This window comes from Aulostomus chinensis, chromosome 4, assembly GCF_037954235.1.
Source record: "Aulostomus chinensis isolate RoL2024-O1b breed Wild chromosome 4, RoL_Achi_v1.0, whole genome shotgun sequence".
Taxonomy (NCBI): domain Eukaryota; kingdom Metazoa; phylum Chordata; class Actinopteri; order Syngnathiformes; family Aulostomidae; genus Aulostomus; species Aulostomus chinensis.
Genome location: NC_141323.1, coordinates 5,331,871 through 5,355,000, shown reverse-complemented (window position 1 = coordinate 5,355,000; position 23,130 = coordinate 5,331,871). Strand labels below are relative to the sequence as shown.

At 46.3% G+C, this 23,130-nt stretch overlaps 1 protein-coding gene across 4 annotated transcripts in view; it reads left to right on the top strand.

Annotated features, from left to right (window-relative positions):
- sox5 (SRY-box transcription factor 5) overlaps window positions 1–23,130 on the top strand; it is a 183,366-nt gene that overhangs the window by 115,830 nt on the left and 44,406 nt on the right. For all 4 annotated transcript variants that reach the window (XM_086201199.1, XM_086201196.1, XM_086201197.1 and 1 more), the window contains 2 exons: window positions 15,344–15,430; window positions 21,567–21,739. In XM_086201199.1, coding sequence (XP_086057325.1) covers window positions 15,344–15,430; window positions 21,567–21,739 — 260 coding nt within the window. The remainder of the gene's footprint in view (window positions 1–15,343; window positions 15,431–21,566; window positions 21,740–23,130) is intronic.

The following is a 23,130-nucleotide window of genomic DNA, read 5'->3' as shown; positions in this document are numbered from 1 at the left end:
TCCACTATCTGGGGGGTTCACGTCAAACACACACATTATAAACGTCAACAATGGCAGATACAACCCTCCAAGTCATCACATGGACCTTTGACTTTTATGCACAGAACCCTCGGGGGGAAATGCGGAGTAAAATACAGACGACAAACACATCGCAGCGGCGGCAGGTTCACAGCCCTGGCATGGGAGCGGACCAGCGTCCTGATGGGATTCCTTTTTTTTGGGGGGGGGTTGTAATTAGTTCAAGTTAGAAATTAACAGGAAGAGCAGCCAGACTTTCACAACCATTGTTCGAGGGCATCACTCTGCTCAAGCGAGTGTGACATTAAACAAGGAGAGAAATGTGAGAGAAGGAGTTGGTTTGTAAGCTGAAGGTCAGGAATTAAACAAGCGCTCCTCCCATGAGATGAAGTTTGACATTATCGATCCCAAAGAAAAGAATTCTTTTGAACTGATAAAACTTCTCTTTTTAGCCGTCATTCCATTTGTCATTGTGTCATTTAACTCCACAGTGTTTGGAAATCATCACGGGCATACCTCACAATTCAAATCCAGTCCATTCCTACTTTCTCTCTTTCTTTCTTTCTTTCTTTCTTCTTTTTGGTGCCTTCCTCTGTGGCATGAGAAACCGGCAACATCACGGGCGAACCTGAGGCCTATTGTGGGGCTGGCTATTGTTGGTTGGATGAAAGCTGCATTCAAGTCACTTTTCTTATTGAATTGTTTTGCGTCTGCTTTTCGTGGCATTCTCTCTCTAGCCTTGCACGAGACAATCGGTGGGGATGAAACTCCATTCTGCTTTTCTTCCCGGCGCAGATGAGCGATATCAAGGAGATGAATAGTGTGCGTGCATGTGTGTGTGTGTGTGCGTGTGTGTGTTTTGGGAAAAGCAGTGCCCCAGCTTTTGTCTGATACAGGAGTATAAAGGGGTTTAGAGAGAGGAGAGAGGGTCCTGTGGTTTTCCTGATGGTGTGTGTGTGTTATTGGCCTCCCGGCGTGGCATTAAGTTAAGGACAAAGGCCTGAGGTTCATGAATCAGCCAAGGCTTCCATAGTGCCCTGAAACACACACACACACACACACACACACACACACACGCACACGCACACACACTGCAAGTGAGTTTGTGTTCATACCTGGTGACGATTGTCTTTGCATTAGGAATGTACTTCCTGCCCGGCTGTGTGTGCAAGTGTGTATTTGTGTAAATCAGACTGTCCCACATAAAGGCCTCCTGTCACAGATTCCTAAATAAGTGACAGGCTCCAGTGTTTTGGCATCCACTCTTCCATTCAACACCGTGTCTTACAACCAAATCGGTGGAATCCATGATTTATCTTTTCTCATAAACTCACTTCATTTGCATGTTGTTTTTCTCCCCTTTTCTCTTATTCTTCTTCCCTCCATTCACATGCAGAAGATTCAAGATTAATGTGCTTCGTTTATCCCTCCATTACTTACTGGAGGAGAGCAGAAGTGCAGCTGAGAGAAATTTTCATTTAAAAAAAAAAATGCTTCAAACATTTGCCAGAATTTTGTCAAGTTGGCCAACAACTTTTTGAGTTAACTTGCACACCGGCAGTTACTTTGTGAGTAGGTGGGTGTCACGTTTTGGAATTAAATGCTTGATTTTTCAGCTTGACATGGTGCCACAGCAACAAGGTATCACAGCGGTGCAGCTTTCCAGACTTTTATATAAACACGCAAACGTGTGTGTGTGTGTGTGTGTGTGTGCACGTCAAGGCTTTACGTTAAATCTGTGGAAGACATTCTTGAGTGATGTGTTTGATGGAATGTGTGTTTTAAAGTTGGCCAAACTTTTGAACAGTACAGAATTAATTCAATGTCTATAAACATCAGTGATTTTACCCCCTGAAAACAGTAAGACAGGTTGAAAAATGTTCACACTGCAAGTTCACACTTACACTTTCATGACATCTGAACTTATTGTGAGTCATCGGTGTGTTGTGCATGTTAACCCCCTCCGCATTCTGCTTGTTTATATCTGACGGAAGCTAAGTCCCAGTGTCTCTTTATAATCCGTGTCGGCTTGTGAGCAAAGTAGCGCAATCTGCTTAGCACAGTTTCAGCTGCCACACACATGTGAAAGCATCAATGACCAGCGCAGGATTCAATGTGGATGTGCAGGGGCTTTAAAAGCCTGAGTAGGGAGGCAATTTGGTGACAAACGCACCCGAGTGGGTGACCGTAGCTTTAAGACGTCAGAGAGCAACAAGTCGTACTAGCAGCTAGCCACGCAGCCATTCGTCTAGCTAGTCACCCAGGGAGCCGGTCACTCAGCAGCTCTGTCAGTCTTTGAAGCCGCAGGGTCTCTATGAATTAACCCCTGGCTGGCTGGTCAGAGGGCGGGTCCTGCAAATGAAGTGCTGGTGTCTATGCTGTCAGCCTCAGGGGTCGCGACCCTGAGCCCACAGCCTTATTTGAGCCAGATGTTGGGAGACAACCCCAGCGCCATCGCTGCATTCTTCTCCTTCACTGCCGCTGCTGCTCGGCTAGCAGGGCGGTCATCACCCCCCAAACCAGAGATATCTTTACCCCTCCGTCTGATCTCTCCATCCCTCCCCTCCATTCATCCATTCACCTCTCCCCTCCCCTCCCTCTGTTTTCACCCCTCCCTCCTCGTTTGGCCCACTGCCCCTTTCCGCTTCGCTCAAGGGAGAAGAGTGCTGTGTGTTGCCTGGCAGCATGCCTTCTCCTATCGTTTCCCCCCACGTCCCCTCCATTTCTCCGATCTCATCCCTCTTTCTCGTCCTGTCATTCCAATCCCTCCTCTCCGCCACCTTCCCTACATCCCTTTGCTGCTACCTCTCTTTGTCCCCATCAGTCTCTCCACCTGCTTCTAATCACTCCCCCTCCATCTCTTTCACTCCCTGCATCCATTCATACTTCTCTCTCCCTCCCTCCCCCGTCTCCTCCTCGGCTGGGCTCAGGAGCAGTGAACAGGTGTTGTCTCCTTTTGATTTGGGTGCGTTTGGATTAATGTTGTCAGCTCAGCTGTTAAAACAACTGCCACCGCCAGATGCCAGTCAGTTCGGGGCTGGAGCTGTCACCTACACACACACACACACACACACACACACACAAACACTCAAACATACGCACACTGGGATGCAAGCGCAAACACACACACACAAAACCACAGGCCCTCTTGGCTCATTGCGGTACCGACGAAGCGAATCAGCTGCTGTACGCCAGTCTTGTTTGTAACCCAGGTGTGTGTTTCTGTCGCCTTTCCAAAACATCACAGTCATCGGGTTTGACACGATACTTCGCCGATCATTAATACACAGTCGGATGTGCTCAGGACTCGCCTGGACAACGAGATTGCGTGGGTGAGGAATTAAGTGTCACCTTTTTTTTCTGTTCTTTTTAACACCGATGACTCAAATAAGTTACAAAAGCTCAAATCGTCCTGATTTCATAAGCAGTTTCAGACTAATTAGATTTACTCTGATCATGATTTAATTCAACCACTAAATGATGGTGCTTTCAGGCAGCGTTTGGAGTGTTGCGTGTTGGACTTTACATTTTTGAATGCACTCAATAATGGTGGAGGAAATGCCTTTTAGAAAAAAATACCTTGACGTCTTTTGGGATACAGAAGTTAAAGCATGAACCTGTGACTTTTAGTGAAAACATCAGTGTGGTTCAAAGTACCTTTGCATCTAATTCTTACTAGCAATGGAGGGAACTCAACAGAAACCTTTCCCCTTTTCATTGATATACTTTGTTTTTGCTGAAAATACTAAGTCGTTCTTGTACAAAAGTAGAATTTTGAATGAAGGACTTAATTGTAACATAATTACTGTAAAATTAGATCTTCTCATTTCTGGAAATAAACCTACCTCTTTGGCCTTTCTGAGGAACATTGTGAGCTAAATATTGAGCATGCTTTAGATTATTTCCTGTATTGCTCCATGAATGGAGGGTGAAATACAGACAAAACTTTATTTCATTACTTGGTTTTAATGAATGTGGACTGAAACCATGTTTACGGCTGGAGAAACTACCTTCTTTCTCCACCCTTCCTCTTTACCCTCATTTGTTCCTTCCTTTTCTCCATCCTACTCTTAAAAACACATACTTTCTTCAATCCTCCCTGCTTCATTACAACATAAAATAGACCTGTGGATGATTGGCGTGCGTCTGGGTTCGTCACTGGCCTCCCTTCCTACGCTCACAGCCCTCCGTGTTAAATTTAGAATCCTTGATGAATTTGTAAGTAAAATGATGATTAACTGTGTGTATCACTGATGAGCAGTGTAAAATTAGGACTGCTTAAGATGTGGGTGGAGCATCGTGTGCGTGCGTGCGTGTACGTGTGTGTGTGCGTGTGTGTGTGTGTCAGATGGTGGGTAGTGGGCTTGGGAATGGTAAGCTTGCTGAGTCCATTTTATACAGTCACAGTCAACAGCACAAACATTCCTCTATCCATCTTTTCCTTCAGGCGTATTTGGATCTATCTTAATCTCTCTTCCATTTCTCTCTCTCTCTCTCTCTCACTCTCACACACGTACCCATGTTTGTTTGCTTCACACTGGACAGTCTTGTGATGCTGGTTCACGTCCACGCTCACACACACTGGACACTTGTTTGTGAGGTCATGTCGGTTTGTCTGACTTACACCCAAAAGCACACATGAACCAACACCCTCTCCTAACATTGAGCCCTCTGTCTCGCTCGCCCAGCCCCCCTGTATCAGTTTACTGTGTGAACACACAGGCAAACACAGGGGTCTCAAGCCCACCGGCTCCACTAACATTTCTCCCCAGACCACCGAAGATCACGCCCTCCTTGTCTGTTTCGTTGGTTTGCTTAATTACACTAATGAGGTTATGGCCAAGGTTATCATACCCCGATGAAGTCTGCAGTCTCTGCCGAGCCAAACGTTGTTAAGACAATTAGCCCACTCAAAGAGTCATGGGTGTCTTGTCAAGGAATGGGGGCGGAGAGAGAGGAGGGTGGGGGGGCTAAACCGACAGGAATGTTCAGGAAGAAAGGGGACTGTGTGTATCCATCTGGAACGCAAAAATTATTTAACAGGCTTCAATAACATTGGGCAATAATTGATTTATTAAAATATTCACGGAGAGAGAGGAATGATTGTATAAAACAAAATTTGTTTAATGAAAGCGGAACTATTATGTGTTAACAGAAACATCCAGAAGATTCTCAGAATGAGCAACATCAGGGAACATTCACATAAATGCAATCTGGCATTTATAAATATAATAATTAGCCAGCTCGCAGTTTACAACCGCGCTTTAAAAAGCTTCGGATTTCATAAAGAGTGCTCAAATTCACAGCAGCAATGTTTTTCATGTCAAAAATACGCTGGATCCTCCATTTCTCATCCTGTTTTGTTCACTACACCTGATTTTATCTCCGACTTATCAATTGCAGGTTTTTGAGCTCGATGAGAAATAATCTGAGCAAAATCGGCTTCCGCTTGGTGCTCGCGTGTCGGTTGCGAGCTCTTAAAGTCAGAGTGCATGACATGCATGAGAGGGAAGGAACTGTTGTTTCTGTACGTGCACGTACAGATAAAAGGATCAAGGCAGTTAATTCAATTTTGGAAACTGATTGTAAATTGTGAACACTTGCAAATGATGCAGTCCATTCCTTCGCCCGTGCTCCTCACTTTTGCTTCTTTTCAGTTGGCTGGCTGGAAGAAACACAGCGCAGAAGCGCAGAAACATTTCCTATGTCACCCTGGAGCCAAAAAGCAGTTTAAAGAGCAGACTGGCGATGGTGACCCTCTGTCGCCACCTAGTAATTTCGTGTAAATCAAAAGTTAGAAAAGACTGTGAGCCGCCTGTCTCTTAAACCCAAGCCTTTCTGATACAGTCTTTTTGTTTGTAGTGTCAAACTGAGATCTCCCTGATGTTTGTTTGTTTGTTTGTTTTTCAAGTTTAGATGCCCCCTGGAGATGTGGTGTGATGGTGTCTGCAGATCTAGCATGGGCAGCATGCTAGCTTAGCATAAATAGCATCCGTACATGCCTCACAGATACAGAACTGTGTACCCCAAAATTTTAGCGATGCAGAAAATGAACCAGATGATTAGTAGCCATATAACGAATAAAGAGAAGTTCATCTGTCATCTAGTTCTAAATTCTTGTACCAAATAAAGGACAATTATTTTGTATGAGTTCCACTCTGCATGGTCGCTAGCCACAGATGGCTAAGTGATCTAAATGCGACCTAACCAGCAGCATCAGCCGTTATTGACCATGTAAATCTCATCAACCAATTTTTTTTTCTCCCTGCTTAAAAACAAAGTGATCTTGCCAGGGAATTTGGGAGAGTGGGAAAAGATTTACAGGTCCCACACACACACACACACACACACACACACACACACACACCATGAGCACACACATGCTAGTCAGCAGAGCATTCCAGTGCTGTTTGGACTGTTGTTGCCATTGGTCTAATGGTTCTCACATGTCTGTCGCCCTATCTTTGAGCAGCTCACAGGACAATGTGGGCTTTTCTTAAGACTTTACAAAGCACTCTGTCTCAGGCCGATTGACGCACAGATGGAACAAACATTCACACATTGAGAGCAAAGACAAAAAGAGACAGAGACGGATATCAAGATTCAAACAGACACATAAACAGAGGGAGAGGTATGTGTGTGTGTGTGTGTGTGTGTGTGTGTGTGTGTGTATACGTCTGTATGTGTGTGTACGTCTGTTTGCGCTTGTCAACAGCGTCTGCGTTAACGGGAATAGGCAGGTCCCGCCTCCGCCGTCCGGCAACGCAAAGATACTCTAAAGCCAAGCCAACTGTCAATCAAACAGACGACACAGGGCCAAAACGATGATAACATCAGAAATAACAGTATTTATCCATCACTCAGCACGCGCACACACACACACGCACGCACGCACGCACACACACACACACACAGGAGAGGTTAAAGTCAGACCTCAGCACTGTTTGAGTCCGCTTCCAACATGCAAAGCAGCAGTCGTGTGTCAGGACTGTCTTGCTTTTCTGTCTGTCTCTCTGCCATCGCTTTGACAGGCAGATGAAAAATGTCACGACTCAAAAGCGAAAGCTCTGCTCTCCTTGTGTGTGTGTGTGCGCGCGTGTGTGTGCGCACGTGTGTGTGTGCACGTGTGTGCGCACGTGTGTGTGCGCATGTGTGTGTGTGTGTGTGTGTGTGTGTGGTGTTCCTCCGTCTGTCTCTCGCGTAGTTAATGCGTGGGTCCGTTCCCCTTCTATACACGGCAGCCCAAACACACAATGTCTTCTTTTGTTGTCACGTTAAAATGATGCAATAAAGCTGTGCAGTGACAAGGACGGCCCGGGGCCCACTGCAGTCACAGAGACAGCGAGTGTATGTGTGTGTGTGTGTGTGCGCGTGCGCGCATGTAGTCGTGCATGCATGGAGTGGAGACAAGAGCACTGAAGAGGGGTTATTGCCACGAGACAGATTGCAAGTGTCATTTTCCATTACAGCAGCCTGTGCCACTGTGTACAACACACACACACACACACACACACACACACACACACACACACAGATGCAGTCCGATACACATGCCTTGGCCTACTTTAACAAGATGCTTTTGACAGCGAGAGATGTGCGTGCATTAAAAGAGTGCCGGCCCAGACTCTTTAACTCCCTCCTCACCCTGACGTCAGGTTGAGAAAGCAGAATTTACACACTTTCTAAAGAGCTTATCTGATTGGATGAGGCACAGGTCATTAATATAAATCAGATTTTTTCCGTGAAACTAAAGATTTCAAGTGTGTAAATTAGAGTTTGGACCTGAGAGGGACTTTGAAAACGCTGCTGAAGAACTCATTTTGACGATTTTCATGGTTTACTTGACAGATTACGTCATGAATTTCTTTGTTCTGGTTGGTAAACCCGCTGAACTTTTGAGACCACGGAACAGTGAAATTAAAGAGATTCAGTAAAGGACTCTCACTCACAAAATCCCACAGGTACTGAAATACGGGTCCAGTGGAACAAGTGAGTACAAGTACATGAGTTACCAGTAGAAACTGGTAACTCAGGAAGACCAGCAAACAATGTGTTCTGGGAACTTTCTTGTCAGTGTTGGAGAGTTACAGGCTGAAAGACTGGTTGGACAAATGCATGAATACGGTTCTGTCTGTAAACAAATAAAGGCAAATCTGATCCTTTCACAACTTCTCAACCCATAAAATATGAGAGTTATACTTGGAAATGGCAAATAGAGCAAAAAATTCCATTGATGAGTTGATAAAGCAGTTCTGCCTGCATTTTAATACAAATGTGTGAGTGAACAGCTGCAACCACCATGGATGAGGATTATATCCAATTATACTACATTCTGGTGAGTACTTGGGGGACATGCTCCACATGTGCAGTAGATCAGTGTTTTGCGCACAATAATGGCGACGCACGCACATGCAAGTGGAGGAGTGACTTTTGTCTTTTTAGAGTAGACGCATAAAAATCACACAATGAAGGCATCCGTGTGGGTTTACTGGCACACACACGCCAATGCCGTGTGGCTCTGTCCGCGCTGGCAGAATTTCTGGATGATGCGCCTCCTCTGGTGAGTCGGGGGACCTCCTAAGGGGCAAATCGGAGCAGCAGAGGGGATGGAGCGGCACCCAGGCCGGTGGGATGGGGTGAAAGAGTCCGAAAAACGGATGGAACCGGCAAATAAATCTATATTTTCATGATTCAGGAGCTCCGTTTGGTCCATGCAATCACACATGGATAATTATAAAGTAAGCTAACATCCAGGGGATTTAAATGGAGGAATGCAATCGACTCATCAGTTAACAGAGGCTCCTGAGTGAATACATTCTAAATACAACATGACCCAGTGTTGCATGTGAATTGCCATTATCTATTCAAAAGTCTCTCTTGAGGCTCTGTTTGTTAACCGGGCAATTAGCAGGCAGTGTTTGGTGGTTATCAGTACCACGGTTGACACTTGGTCTCTTCAGCCTATAAAGTATGAGGCAGTAAAATGAAAATGGGATGTGTGTCGGGTCCCATAGCTTGTCACTAATAAGGTGCAGTGGCAGCAGCTGAATTAGCCCGTAGTGGATTCAAATGTCTTGATGTCATCAAAGAACATTTAATGATAATAGAGGTCACAGAGGCAATTGGGAAAATGGAGAGTGTGTGTGTGTGTGTGTGTGTGTGTTTGCGTGTGCACGCACATGCTAAAACACAGATAGCATTGCTAATTTCAACGACACGCAACGGAAGGGAAGGAGGAGAAGAAAACAACAACACACAGACACACAAGAAAAATGAAAACAACAAGCAAAGTTTTTCTGCGACTTTCTCAAATGTCGCTCCAGATTTTGCCCTTCATCGTTCTTTCACAATGTCGCGCCCTCTCCGCTGCTATTTCTGACTGCCAGTGTGTGGATCTGGCTCGCTGAGATTTCATGCCAGTATAAAAATTGGCTGAGGGTTTGGTTCAAATCAAATTGGACATAAGCACCCACAACACCATCTGTTAGGGAAAGGCAGTGGAGTGAAGGGCAGAACTCTGTATTCAGATAAATGAATTTTCAATTTATTAAATTGTTGACTGACACCCTTGTAAATTTTTGCTTTATGTGTAGCGGTCTATTCTTAGAACGTCACGGCTAACGGATACATGTTGCGACGCATCCAACCAACCAACCAATATTAGCCATCCTGTTACATCTGTTCAAGGTGCGAGCACTTCTTTTTATATTCCTGTATCTCAATTTGCCTAAAAATTGCATCTTACTCGAAACTGGGAATGATAATCTCCCTCCAAAGTTTAGGTGTTTTGGCAAGTGTGCGTGTTAGCAGGTGTGTTGCCCTGAAAAGTGTGTGTGTGATTGTCACAGTACTTCAGGGAAGGACCATATGTCTCATGTCGCTTCACCCAAAAAAAACTTTTTTTGCAAGGTGAATAACAGTTGATGCCGAGTGTTTTTGAGTGTGCGTGTGTGTGTGTGTGTGTCTGTGTGTGTCTGTGTGTGTGAGGGATGCTAGTGTCCCCACCTCCCCATTCCCACCCAGTGGTCTGGGTGTTTATTAATAACTGAAGTTGGAGCCGCCTCTGAATGAAAAGTCACTATGGATTTGAAACCAGACACACACACACACACACACACACACACACACACACACCATCCTGTGCTTCAGTGGGAGACACCAGGAGGGGGCTAGGCAGTAAGGAGGAGGAGGAGGAGGAGGAAAGGGATTTTAGTGTTTACACAGAGGCCCGGCCACCGCGGCAACTGTTGCCAAGCACTGTTCTCCCCAACAACAAGCCAATAATTGGTACTTTTAGCTGCTAACCTTGTGGAGGTGGTGGTGCAAGGTGGGCTTGGACAAAAAGCTTTTTGATACATCTCTTCATCTCTGTACTCTCTCTCTCAAGCAGCCCCCCGCTTTGTGGCGGTGTGGTTGTTTTTTTGGTTTTGTTTTGTTTTTTGTGTCTGCGCGTATTCTTGGCACGGCCCGCTCTGCTTTGGAACGACTGGACTGGCTTTAAAAGGAATCGATGAAAATGTGTCCAGACACATGGCCTAGCTCAACCAAACATGAATTGATCATCAAAATATCAACATCATCATTTTGTAATGGAGTATGTTGGCGCCATCGGAGGGGGTGGGGGGGGGGGGGAGGCTGAAGGCGGGGGGTGGGGGGGTTAGCTTGCCAGATTGAAAAGCATCAAGAGGCTTTAAATAAGTGAAGATATATATTCCAGATTTGTCTTTTTAGACATTTTTAACACCCCCATAATGTTGAATATTCACTCTGTTAAAGCAGTAAAATGTTACTGCTGGAAGAGTCCCATTATTTTGACACCTTGTTAGCTTAAAAGTAGTTATTCTACCAGTAAAACAGGCCATTGTAAGAGTAATGATGGGTCATTTGTGTAGTTTAGCGCAGCTCGGACCTCCCCTGCAGGGGAACCATTCCTGTCTATATTCAGGGGGAACCCCGACAGAACCATTAAACCTGGAAATGGACACTGGTCGTTTATCGTGAAATAATTTAAGGATATAATTCACAGAAGGAGGAGTAACCCAGGTCAGTTATGTTGCCTCGGATTTTGTCTTTAATTCAGTTACGATAACCCACTTAATATGTTTACAAGACAGTAGCAAAGGTTTAGGCCCTGCTGTAATCTAATCTGGAGATCATATGTAAACATTCTGGATCTGTCATGGAGTCTTTTCCCCATTTTTCTGCTGCGCGCTTTCTGTCCGCCTCAGTCCTTCAGTGTTCAGGGTGGCAGTCTTAGACAAACTCCACCAATGCTTGTATAATTGCTTATTCAACGCTGACCCCAGCTCAGTTTGGGAGGAGAATGAAGGAGGAGGTGGAGGGAGGAGGGGCGAGGCAGTAGCTACAGCCTACGCAAGGCTGCCAAGGCCCAAGTCAATGTGGAGCCTGTTTTTCGGGGATATAAGGGACGGCCACGGGTCCCAAGCCAGGGCCCTTTCCTGTGGGCCCTCCTCCTCCTCCACCTCCTCCTCCTTCTCTGTGCCTTCACTCTCCTCCTTCATCCTCCTCCACCCTCCTTTGAGCCCGGCTGGGTCTGGCGCTGGCACAGAGGCCCCTTTGTTGTGCACCCGAGGGCCCAAGCTCTCTCTCTCACCATTGCACTTTCTTCCCCACTCTCTCCCTTTTTCTCTCTCTTTCCACATACCCACCCACCCGCCCTTCCACCCCCACCTTTCTCTCTCTCTCTCTCTCTCTCTCTCTCTCTCTCTCTCCAACATCCCTCCTTTTTCCTCTAAAGGTCTCCAGGCTTCACAAATATGAGATAATAGGAAAAATAGAGCCGGCCGTTTGTGGTGACTCAGGGCAAAACGTCTGAGTGAAAAATAGAATGTACGAGAGAGAGAGAGAGAGAGAGAGAGAGAGGGTGGTGTATTGTTTCTAAGGTTGGTCAGAGCGAGCTGGACTGAGCTCGACTCTCCCATCGCTCTCTCCGTCAGCTTCTGAACCAAAAGCTCATGGTGGATCCAAAAGCCGGATAGGGGCTTGCTCTGACACGCACGCTTCGCACAAACACACACACACACACACGCATGCACGCACGCACACACACTCGGCAGGTGGACGGGGTTGTTTTGGCTCGGCAGCAGGGCAGCAGCTTGACTCTGTTTGAGCCAATGAGCCAAAATAATAGCCGGCGATTCCAGAGTTATTGTCAGTGCCCCCCCCCCCCCCCACTCCCCCTCTGGTGTTCCCAGAATCACTCTCAGCCGTGCGGGTTCGGAATCACAACATCACCCTTCGTTAAATTAGTACACTTCCTCATGAAAGTATGCCAGGATTCACATTTCAGACCCCAAATAATAAAGGATTGTTTCTAAAAGTTTCCAAACAATACGGAAAGAAGTAGAAAAACTGCAAAAGACATCTTGACTACTAAGAAAAATCCCTATTTTAAGGCTTCACACACACACTCACACACCTTTACGGCCCTGTGCAACTGAATGTTCACACTAACTCTCCCTCTCCGTTGTTTTCTAAAGGAGGGAGGAGGCCACCCCCTCCCCGCCCCCAGCTCTAAAAAAACCCCACCCTACAAATATGTGGCCCACGCCCCTGCGTGGGCACAAAACTGCACACACTTACCTCACAGAACACACACTCAACATCCCAGAGTGCCAGGAGAGGAGGGAGGAGCTCCTCATGGAAAGTGCTGTCCTCCTATATGATGTGAGCTTTGGCCGTCGGTGGAAGTCGCGGACGCCTGCGAGGTTTCCATCAAAGCTGCCTCACCATCAGGTGCATCGGTGCAAACGCTCTTTGAGAGGCGGGGTTTGACACGGGGCAAGTCATTGCTGCGCAGTTCTGGTTAGACGTGATGAAAACAAGGAAATGCACTTGCAAGTATTCTGAAGCCCTCACAACCGTGATGTGGCGCTAAAGCACGGAGGGGACGGAGACACTTCTGAGGTCATGATATATCCGGTGTGTGTGTGTGTGTGTGTGTGTGTGTGTGTGTGTGTGTGTGTGTGCGTGTGTGTCTGCACATGTGAAACAAGTGTGTGTTTGTGGCTGATCAAGGGAAATGGCATGGGCTCTTTTCTCATGGTATTCACCACAATCAACTTCTTCTCTTCTCTTCCTTTCTCCTCTCTTCTCCCCCCCTCCCTATTTTCCCATTTTGCCATCCGCTGCACAATGAAAGAGCCTCTTGGCTTTTTATTAATAGTTAAAGTGGCCCTGGCCTGTCACTTGGGACAATGGCTGCAGCCCTGTTAATAAATAAAAATAATAACTAGAGATGGAGAGGAGAAAGGAGTGCAATGGAAAGAGAACAGGCGACACTGCCATTTGTTGTTCCCTCTCACTTGTCAAAGCTCTTTGGCTTAAAAGCCTCTGTCATTGTTGAGGGAGAGGGGGCTGGAGGGAGGGATGAGAGTGAGAGACGGAAAGGAAGAGGGGAGAGAGAGAGAGAGACAGAGACAGAGAGAAGGAGAGAGAGAGCGCCAGGGGCTAATAGCACCTGTTGGGGTGATGGTGAGACAGCTGTCATGGGAGAAAATAACACAGGAGCTTTCTTCCTCTTTTCTATGCATGTTTGTTCCCGCCTCCCTTGCAAAAGATTCTGCGTCTATCTGCAGATTCCCAGAAGGCTACAGTGGCTTGTGACAGTGGGACACATCAGCACTCAGTCAGCTTCCACACAAGCTGGATGGATGTGAAAAGACAAGAGTGAGCAATGAGAAATAGAAAAGAGTGAGAGGTGGGAGGACTTCAAGTTGAGCATTGATCTTTTGTCGTGTGTGTGTGTGTGTGTGTGTGTGTGTGTGTGTGTGTTCCCATTGTAATCAGCAGAGCGTGAATGTTCTGGTCCTTAAGTCAGACCTGATTCAGGCCTCCAGGGAGGCTGTAGCCCAAACACACACACACACACACACACACACACACACACACACAAACACACAGCCTAGATTAGATTGTGAAGCTTGCAAACTAGCACTGCCTTGTATCTTACATATTACATTGTGTGTGTGTGTGTGTGTGCGTGCGTGCGTGCACGCACATTCATGTCTTAGAGGAGAAATGGAGTTTGCTGTTCAACTTAACACACCGGACATCTTTCTCTGTAGAGAGCATTAGTGTTTGCATCTGGGTGTGTTTATATGAGAGAGCGTGTGTGTGTGTGTGTGTGTGTGTGTGTGTGTGTTTGTACAGGCAAGCTGTCTCATACCAGTAAGATTAAGATGTTTTTTTCTTAAATCACTCTTGTCATTCTAGTTTTTTTGGAAACTAGGAGGAAAAAAAAGAATAATCCTGGGACAAATAAACTTTTCGCAGCCGTCAGCACTCATCGCCCGTGTGTGTGTTGTATATGTGTTTATACGTGTGTGTGCAGCAATATACCACTGCATTCACAAGTATGTGTTGTGCATGTGTGTATCTGTTTGTTTTGCGGCTGTTTGTGCATTCAAGTGTGTCTGTTTGCATTGGCTGACAGGGTTAATCTCCCTGCTCAGAGTGTAAAACCTCTTTCCATCGTAAGGCCTTGCATCCGAGTGCAGATGGCTGCCGGTAAATAAAATCCTCTCTGTCTCTCCCTCTCTCCTCTGCTTCACACCTCCCTTTGTCTAATCACTTCCCCTGTTTCCTTTTGTGTGTATGACCGTATGTATGTATGTGTGTGTGTGTGTGTGTGTGTGTGTGTGTGCGCGCGCCTCTTTGGGTGCATACATATGTGCACACATTTAGAATTGAATCTCTGCGTGTGTGTGTGTGTGTGTGTGTGTGATCTCTTCTGTGACATTTTCACTTCTCCCACTGCGTGTGCGCTCAAACATCCAAGTGCGACCACGGTTTAGGATTGTGCTGTTCTGTATGTGTGCATGTGTGCGTGTGTGGTTGTGCAGGGGCTTGTGTGTGTAAGGGTCTGTGGAGTGTGTGTTGAAAACAAAGCGCTAGCTGATAATGTGTCCATTGTGGCGGGTGCATTAAGGCCCTCTTTGTCTCAGGGCCCACAGGGCTAATGATTCTCTAGCAGCAGGTGAGAGGGAAAAAGCCTCTCTCTTTCTCTCCCTCTCTGCTCCACTTGTCTCTCGCTTTATCTTCTGTTGCCTCTCTCACTCTTTCCCTTTTGCTCACTTGTTTTTGTTCTTCAGATTTCCTCTTTTCGATTATCAGCTTTCTACCTTTCTTTCTCTCTCTCTCTCTCTCTCTGTCTCTCGCTTTTTCTCTCTCGCTCCTGCTGATGCGGCCATTAGGCTGAGCTGCCGCTGCCTTTATTACAGCAAATGGACTTTAAATGAGCTTTATTGTCATGTTGGCCAGCCAACTGAATCTCTCTCTCCTCTGCCCCTCCTCCCCTAAACAGAGGCCCCCAGCATTGAGAGGCTCTTGTCAAAGGACTGGAAGGATAAACTTTTGGCCATGGGCTCAGGGCACATCGGAGAAATTAAAGGTATGGTACGACTAAATCACGACAGAACTCAACTGTGCCCGGCTCGCGGATTCAATTAACCCAGACGATGCAAATACACACAACTCCAGTGAGCATTCAGGGTCAGCAGAGTAGATCTGAACTCACGCTCTCCCAGATGAGATGTTGTCTTCAGTATTGAAGTCTGTTTACATGCAGCGCCATTCAGGAGGAGGAAGCTCATGTAGCATGAGGTTTTATCAAGCTTGCTTGTTAGAAAGTAAAGAAGTTTCATTCCAAAACACAGGGTGGAACCCAGAGCTGACTCACTGGTCATATTTCCAGCTAACTTTTTCCCCACCAGAACTTCTTCTTTTTTTATTTTCTTTTTTTTTTAAGTTGCAAGCCACCTCCAGGATTTTTTGAACATTTTCACTCATCTTCCAAAATCCCAGAACGTCTTTTAATATGGTTATGAAAAAAAAAAAAAGAACATGGACAAAAGAGTGAAGTGTCGATGCTGTGTTTATTCTGGGCTGCTGGTGCAGTATTCTGTCACCACTGCGCACCCCACCACGTGACAGCGATAACTCTGATTGCCAGAAAAATCTTCCTCAGCGGGGAAAGAATTGCTTGTCAGGAGAAATTTTAGACACTTTTTGAACTGTCACAAAAAAAATTGAAATGCAAATTGGACATATTAGTTTTCGACTGATGTGGAACAAATAAATTGGGTGACATGGCGTGTTCTCGTTAGAAGCTGGCGGAGAAGGCAACACCTGGCTGTAACAAACAGTAGAAGAAGAGTTGTTGTCTATAGTCGTGTATCGCTGACAGATGGAGAGAGAACTGGAGGGATGACCTGGAGTCAGAGAGGTTGTAGATGTTACTACTGGACATGTAGCTGCTGTCTGGAGGCAAAGTTTGGGAAAACCACCTTGTCAGTCAAGGCAGTTCAAGATTTGCTACGTCAGCGCTTCATTGGACGCATACACTCTTTTTGGAAAAAGGCAAAATCTACCTCAAAGAACATGAACTCTTCATTTCTCACTTCATCAATACTGCCTTTCTTTAGAATATGATCAACGAGTGCAGGCGAACTTGGCATATGCTTCCTCCTGGGGAGGTCAGCCAGGGTGAACAGGGTTATATTGGATGAAATCCATCCCTCCATCCATTTTCCAACACTTATCCTGTTAAGGGTCACGGGGGGTGGAGCCTATCCCAGCTGCCTTTGGGCGAGAGGCGGGGTTCACCCTGGACGGGTCGCCAGTCCGATGGATGAAATCAATTTGATCTCTTTGTAGTTTTATTTGGAAGTTAAGTATGTTTCATGAAATGTGTTTATTGTCATGACAGTGTGGTGATGTCATCTGTACACACACAGAACCACCACAACGGTCGTAGATTGGTAACTTATCTGCAACGGTTCCACTGAAAGCGTTTGTCACAGTGAATGACATAAATAGAAGCATTTCTTGCTATTTTCAAACTGACCAAACCCAAACTCACACACATAAACGTTCCCACTGGGCGTGAGAACAAAGGGAAGCGGCAAAGCTCCTTCAAAGATAGCTTTTGGTCCACTTTTCAGCAGTAGTTATGCTCAACGTGTCCCAGGGGAACTGACATGTGAACCCCTCACACACCAAAATAATTATACTTCAGCTTCTGAAAATAAAATATGGCATGGCAGTGCAGGGGATGTGTTGACTATAAATAATGAGTGAAAAGAGAGAAGCGACGGTTCAGAGAGTTAAAACGACCCGTGAAACCTTAAAATCGAGTTCAGTTGAAGTAAACTCAAATGAACTGTGCTGCCCTGACCTGGACCGAGCTGGCGCCTGCTTCATCTTGTGTTTGACCAACGCCTCAGAAAGTCACCGCTTGTCCATCAGCTCGGCGTTAATCTCAGTCTAATCATCTATTTTATCCAATGCCGCGAGGGAGACGAGCTGAGTAGGACAGGGGGCGGAGAGAATAAGTGTTCAAGAATAAGTTTGAACACAGAGGAGCAAAAATGAGAGGAAAAAGACGTGAGAAAAGCGGAGAGTGGTGGAAGAGCTTGGCTATTATTCCCTGTAACTCCAGGGCAAAGCCACTGTTCTCCTCCAGTAATTGAGCTTCATTAGGAGGCAGAGCAATATGTAATCAAAGAGCCTCGCCGAGCAGCGTGGCCGTCGAGAGGGGGGCTCCATTGATCAAACTCCCTTTTCCCAGCTCCCCGCTGCGCTGACATTTCTATGTAGGGGCGTCCTGCTTGGCACACCACACACCAACAGCTGGGGAGCAATATCAGGAGTAAGTACGAGTGTGTGTGTGTGTGTGTGTGTGTGTGTATACAGTAAGTGCATGTGCAAGTCTGTGTATGTGTCTTACATAACTGTGTGCCTGTGAATGTGAAGAAAGCAAGAAAAAGATGGAAAGTAAAGTGTTCATTCACTGATTTGCATTTACAGTGCGTAATTGTAGGTGTACAGGTGTGTGTGTGTGTGTGTGTGTGTGTGCGCGCGTGTACGCAGTTCCCATTCGTCAGCGCATCTCTTGAATTTTTTTTTCTCCGCCATCGAATTCCACTGAAGAGCTTTTCGTGGAGAACAAAGTGATTTTGAGCCACCGCCTCCTGCTCTGTCTGTGTTACTGAGAGGAAACATCGGTAAAGTAAAAGGCCCCATGTGGTTCACATAGTGAAGTACACACACACACACACACACACACACACACACAGAAAAATCTTAGTACTTGAGCAAATATTGGCACAGTGCATCGAGCATTAACAAGTGGAGTGAACGTAGAGTTTAAAGTCTTTTTACACGCTGCTCTTTTTACACTGAACTACACTTCCATAAATGCAGTGAGCCGGGTTCTGCCTGGCATGATTGGTTGGGGGTTAGGGTTAACAGTTGGGGGGGGGGGGGGGTAGACCCTGCAACAAATATGCAAAAACATGACAATCAAAGAGCTAAATGGTGACAATTTCACTCCCTGTTGCAGTTTATTATCCCATTTACTGACCTGTACTGAGTCACGCAGTACCTGTACTTATTTGCCTCTACTGTATATTAGGGACACACAAGGTAATGCACTGCTGTCATAAATCCTTCCTTCATGAGGACTATAAGTTTTTACTGTTTTATAGATCATTTACTGGCCATCGCGGAGACTGAGCTGTTCTTTGTTACACTGATGGACGCTTTAATGCTCATTACAGCCTCCACTGACTTCTGATACCCATCAACACCACCGTCCTTCCACTGATCCAAAATGCAAAATCTCAAAGCAGCTAATTTGTCTGGATTTGGTTGCAAACTACAGAGAATGAGCTGAAACGTGCTTGACATAAAAGACATAGGCCAACCTTTTCTGGAGAAATGAATGAAAACATCTTAATATCCTCTGTGTTGCACTATCAAAGAAAGAGGGAAGAAAATCAGAATCCATCCCAGAATGTTGAGCTCTTCCTTGGTCCTCCCCCGTCCCACCACCAAGGAATACACTGGTGCTAATTAAGTGCTAACCAAAGAACTAGCAAACGAATTAGAGGGAAACATTTTAATGTTTCAAATGAATCTGGGAAGAGGAAATCATTTGAAAATTCTTTGTATACTATTCTTGTTTCCTCCCGTCTTTCCTCCCAGGGCATGAACCCCCCTCCCCCACCACCACGGTCACTGGGGGGAGGTATGAATGCAGCAGGGGTCATTAATTAACACCAGAAACACGCTGACAAGTATTACATTGTTACAAATTGGTTAATTACGCCATGTTTGCGTGTGTGTGTGAAACAAGGGGCGAGGTGGTTGGACGTAGGTGAGCGCGGGCCGTAACAATGTGCCTAAGGAGGAATGTGTGTGAAGCGATGGAGGAAACCAACTTATTGATCCACCTGCCGTCCCTCCAGCAGCTGAGGAAACACACTGATGGGAGCTGATTTATGGGGGGGGGGGGGGGGGGGGGGCACAGATATTCTTAAAGTGTGGATACAGTTAGGAAACATGTTAGGAGTTTCTTCTGTCTGGTTTATAAGAGACGTGTGTGTGCGTGCGTGTGTGTGTGTGTGTGTGTGTGTGTGTGTGTGTGTGTGGCGGGGGGGGGGGGCTTGTGGAAGAAGAAAGAACAAACCAGTTTGATTCTCACACACCTCACTATCCAGCCTGGTGGTTTAAGGAATGCCTCACACACACACACACACACACACACATCTTCTCTGTTTGGACAAAAGTACCCGATTTAACTGTGTTTGCATTTGTGCATGTGCGTGTGTGTGTGAGATGGGGGGGGGGGGAACTGCTACAAGAAAGCCTCCTTTGATCCATCGTTTCACCTTTACAACCCCCCCTTATCCTTTAAGTTCTCCCCTCTCACTTCACCCCCTTCCTCCCTGCACCCTTCACCCCCACTTGAACAGGCCAACATTTTTAACACAAGGCTCTTTCTTGTCTTGGTCAGCTTTTGCGATACACACACACACACACACACAGACACACACACGTTTCTCCCTTTCTGGCTCTACAAAGGTGGGTCTGTGAGTTAGGACAGCGGCGTGTTTATTTTTCCAGCGGCCAGTGCTCCCGACAGTTGCCTTTATTGTTCATTGTTGGCGGATGGATGGAGTGCGGGGGGAAGTGAGAGAGGGGGGAGGGGTGTCAGTGGGCAGTAGAAGTGAGTGTGTGTTTTGTAGGGGGGGGGGGGGGTGTATGAAACACTGGTGGTGGCAGCTACCAACAGGGAGGACAAATGGATGGCTCTCCCCTTCCTCAGCGGTCAAAGGCCAGGTCAGGGACCATGGCACCTCCTTGTCTTTACTACCCCCACACTCTATCCCCCCGATTCCTGCCTCTCTCCCTCCCTCGCTCACCCCTTTTGTCCCCCTCTGGGTACCTCTTTTTTTCCTTCCCTCTGTCTCTCCTTTTTCTCTCCTTCCCTCTTCCTCATCTGGTTTGACTGGCGCAGGAATGTGGCCCTGTTAAAGGTAGCAGCTGAAGAACAATGGGGGATTGTAGTTGTCCACACACACACACACACACACACACACACAAGTCATGTAGGTAAACACTGGTACGTATGACCAGACATGAACACACACACACTCGTACTGATTGTGCCTCAGTGTGCCTCTCGCTAACTACATCCTGTTGAATGATTTAGGCCTTGTGTGGAAGTGTGTTTGGCTATGTAATTGTGTGTGTGTCAGTATGCATGTGTGTGTGTGTGTGTGTGTGTGTGCGCGCGTGTATGTGTGTAATGGAGCTGGTATGTCAGGATCTGAAGGGTCAAGGGTCAGGCTGTGCTAAATGTGAGCAGAAGGTTGGCTGACTGCAGGGTAAACACAGACCAGACACACTCCCCCCCCCCCCCACCCACCCCCCCCCACACACACACACACACAATTCAGCACCAATCATGTTTTTTAGGGTGAAGTATACACTTTCTGGCTGATGACTTTTGTTGGTTGTGAAACGTATTGTTTTGCCTGTTAACAGACGTTTCCTCACACAGATTTGTGTTATTTCAATGAATCATTAAAGGTCTTGATGGATGCAGTCTGATGAATCACTTCTGGCCTTTTGTGCCCAGGAAAATGACTCAAAATATCCATTCATCCACCTTTGCTTCACATCAAAACAACCCTTAACCTGTCATACATTCAGATGACCAACCACTGCTTTGTGCCTCTGACCTTTAACCTCGCCCCTACAATCCTTTCTGGTCTCCAAAAAGACATGAAAACCTCCCTAGAAGAGCACCCATCGATATCAGACTTCCTTCATGCGCATCTTCACTTGTAGAGTGCATCATTATAATTTTGGTGTACGCGTTAGGGAATGAACATTAGTCTTGCAAAGACAATTGATGCATGAAGGGATCTTGTATCTTGTGCAGCTTCTGCACACATTCCAATAATTTCAGATATTGTTTTTAACAAAGGTCGCTGCAGCAGGAAGACACAGAGAGGGTCCGAGTCGGACTCAAGGGAGTCCAGACAGGTTTTTAAAGACTTAAAAACCCTCTCAACTGCTCCACAGTTTTTAACCACCAAAACATAGAAAACACAGGCTTTCTGAGTAGATTTCCACACACTTAAAAGCGTAACCTCAACCAAGTCTGACACTTCTCTTCAAAGCGTTACAACCTCACTTTTGACCCCCTCTCACCCTGTCCCTTCTCTTGCCTCTAGGTACCCCAGACAGCCTGGCGGAGAAAGAGCGCCAGCTCATGGGCATGATTGGCCAGTTGAGCAGCCTGAGGGAGCAGCTCCTGGCGGCCCACGAGGAGCAGAAGAAGCTGGCTGCCTCACAGATGGAGAAGCAGCGACAGCAGATGGAGCTGGCCAAGCAGCAGCAGGACCAGGTACGGGCTGGAACCTCTTCACCTGAAAACACTCCACACCGCTCCACGAGGCTGCAAACATCCCATCTACACGGTTTAGTCCTGCTGATGTTCACACAATCAGACAAACACAACAATTGTTGCATCTGGCCAGTAAACTGTGAACAAAGATGCATGACAATACTGAATATCAGATTATACACACACAGGAACAGGGATGTCACTGTGCTGACAAAGAAATCCACACACAGATTTCTAAGGTTTAAAATATAAAAAGGAACAAATCACACAGAATATTTATCTTCTGCTCTCTCCCAGTCTCTCTCTCTCTCTCTCTCACACACACACACACACATACACATACACATCTCATATAATGTTCATACTGCCAGAGACATGCGCCTTTAGCAGCTTGAGCGCTGGGATGCTGCACAGGAATGAGCTGAGGGTATGTCATGCTGGAGCGGATGTAGCCGAGACACACGTGCGTGCGCGCACACACACACACACACACACACATTCACAGGCGGAGACACACACCGTGCTCCCAGGCGAGAGTCTGTCAGGTATTTGCATAGAGAGGGGTTTCCCTCTTTGTTGTGCTTTCTAGCTTCTGGAAAGCTCTGGTTTACAAAGCGAAACACAGCTAGTGTATTAGGACAAATCACCTGAGACAAACACGCTGCCTCCCGCTGATGCTGCAGCCTCCGAGCCCTGCTGGCTGCACCAGGATGTACTGTAGCTCTGAACCACCGGGCAGCTTCTGACCAGGAGTTAATATTCTTTTGCTTCTATGTAGAACACCTAACAATCATGCAAAAGTAGAGAAGCAGGAAATGTGAGAGTGCCATGTTGCCCGTGCTGCAACCCAGAAGCTGACCAGGGTTTCCTCGACCAAAACTAAGAAATTCAGTTCTGTGGCAAACAAAAGTTTATGAAATGTAACACATTTTGATCAGCAAGATAATCATCAGAAATTAACACCACTTTTATGCTTGTTTGAGGCATGAATGTAATGGTTAGAAGAACAAAGTTTGGGCTTCTTCTGTGTTTTCAGCGTAATGAGCCCAGACCTCCTGTTTGACATGACACACCCACAAACATCTGCACAACCACGAGGGCCAAATCATCTCAGCCTCCAAAAACAGATACAACGGTACAAGTGTCTGAATTCATATAGATGTTACTGCTAACCGCTAACCTCGTCGGCAGAGGTTAAAAATGTAAAATGTGCCAATCACAGTCTGGACTTATTGAGGGAGTAATGACCAGTGCATCTATGCTGCAGAAACAAGCATAACTCAAATTTATACACAACATTATGCTTTGAGACACATGATCAGTCTACTTCAGTGCCTCACTTTTGAGTTGCCTGTTTATCAAAGGGTTAAGTTTTTATTTTTGATAAAATG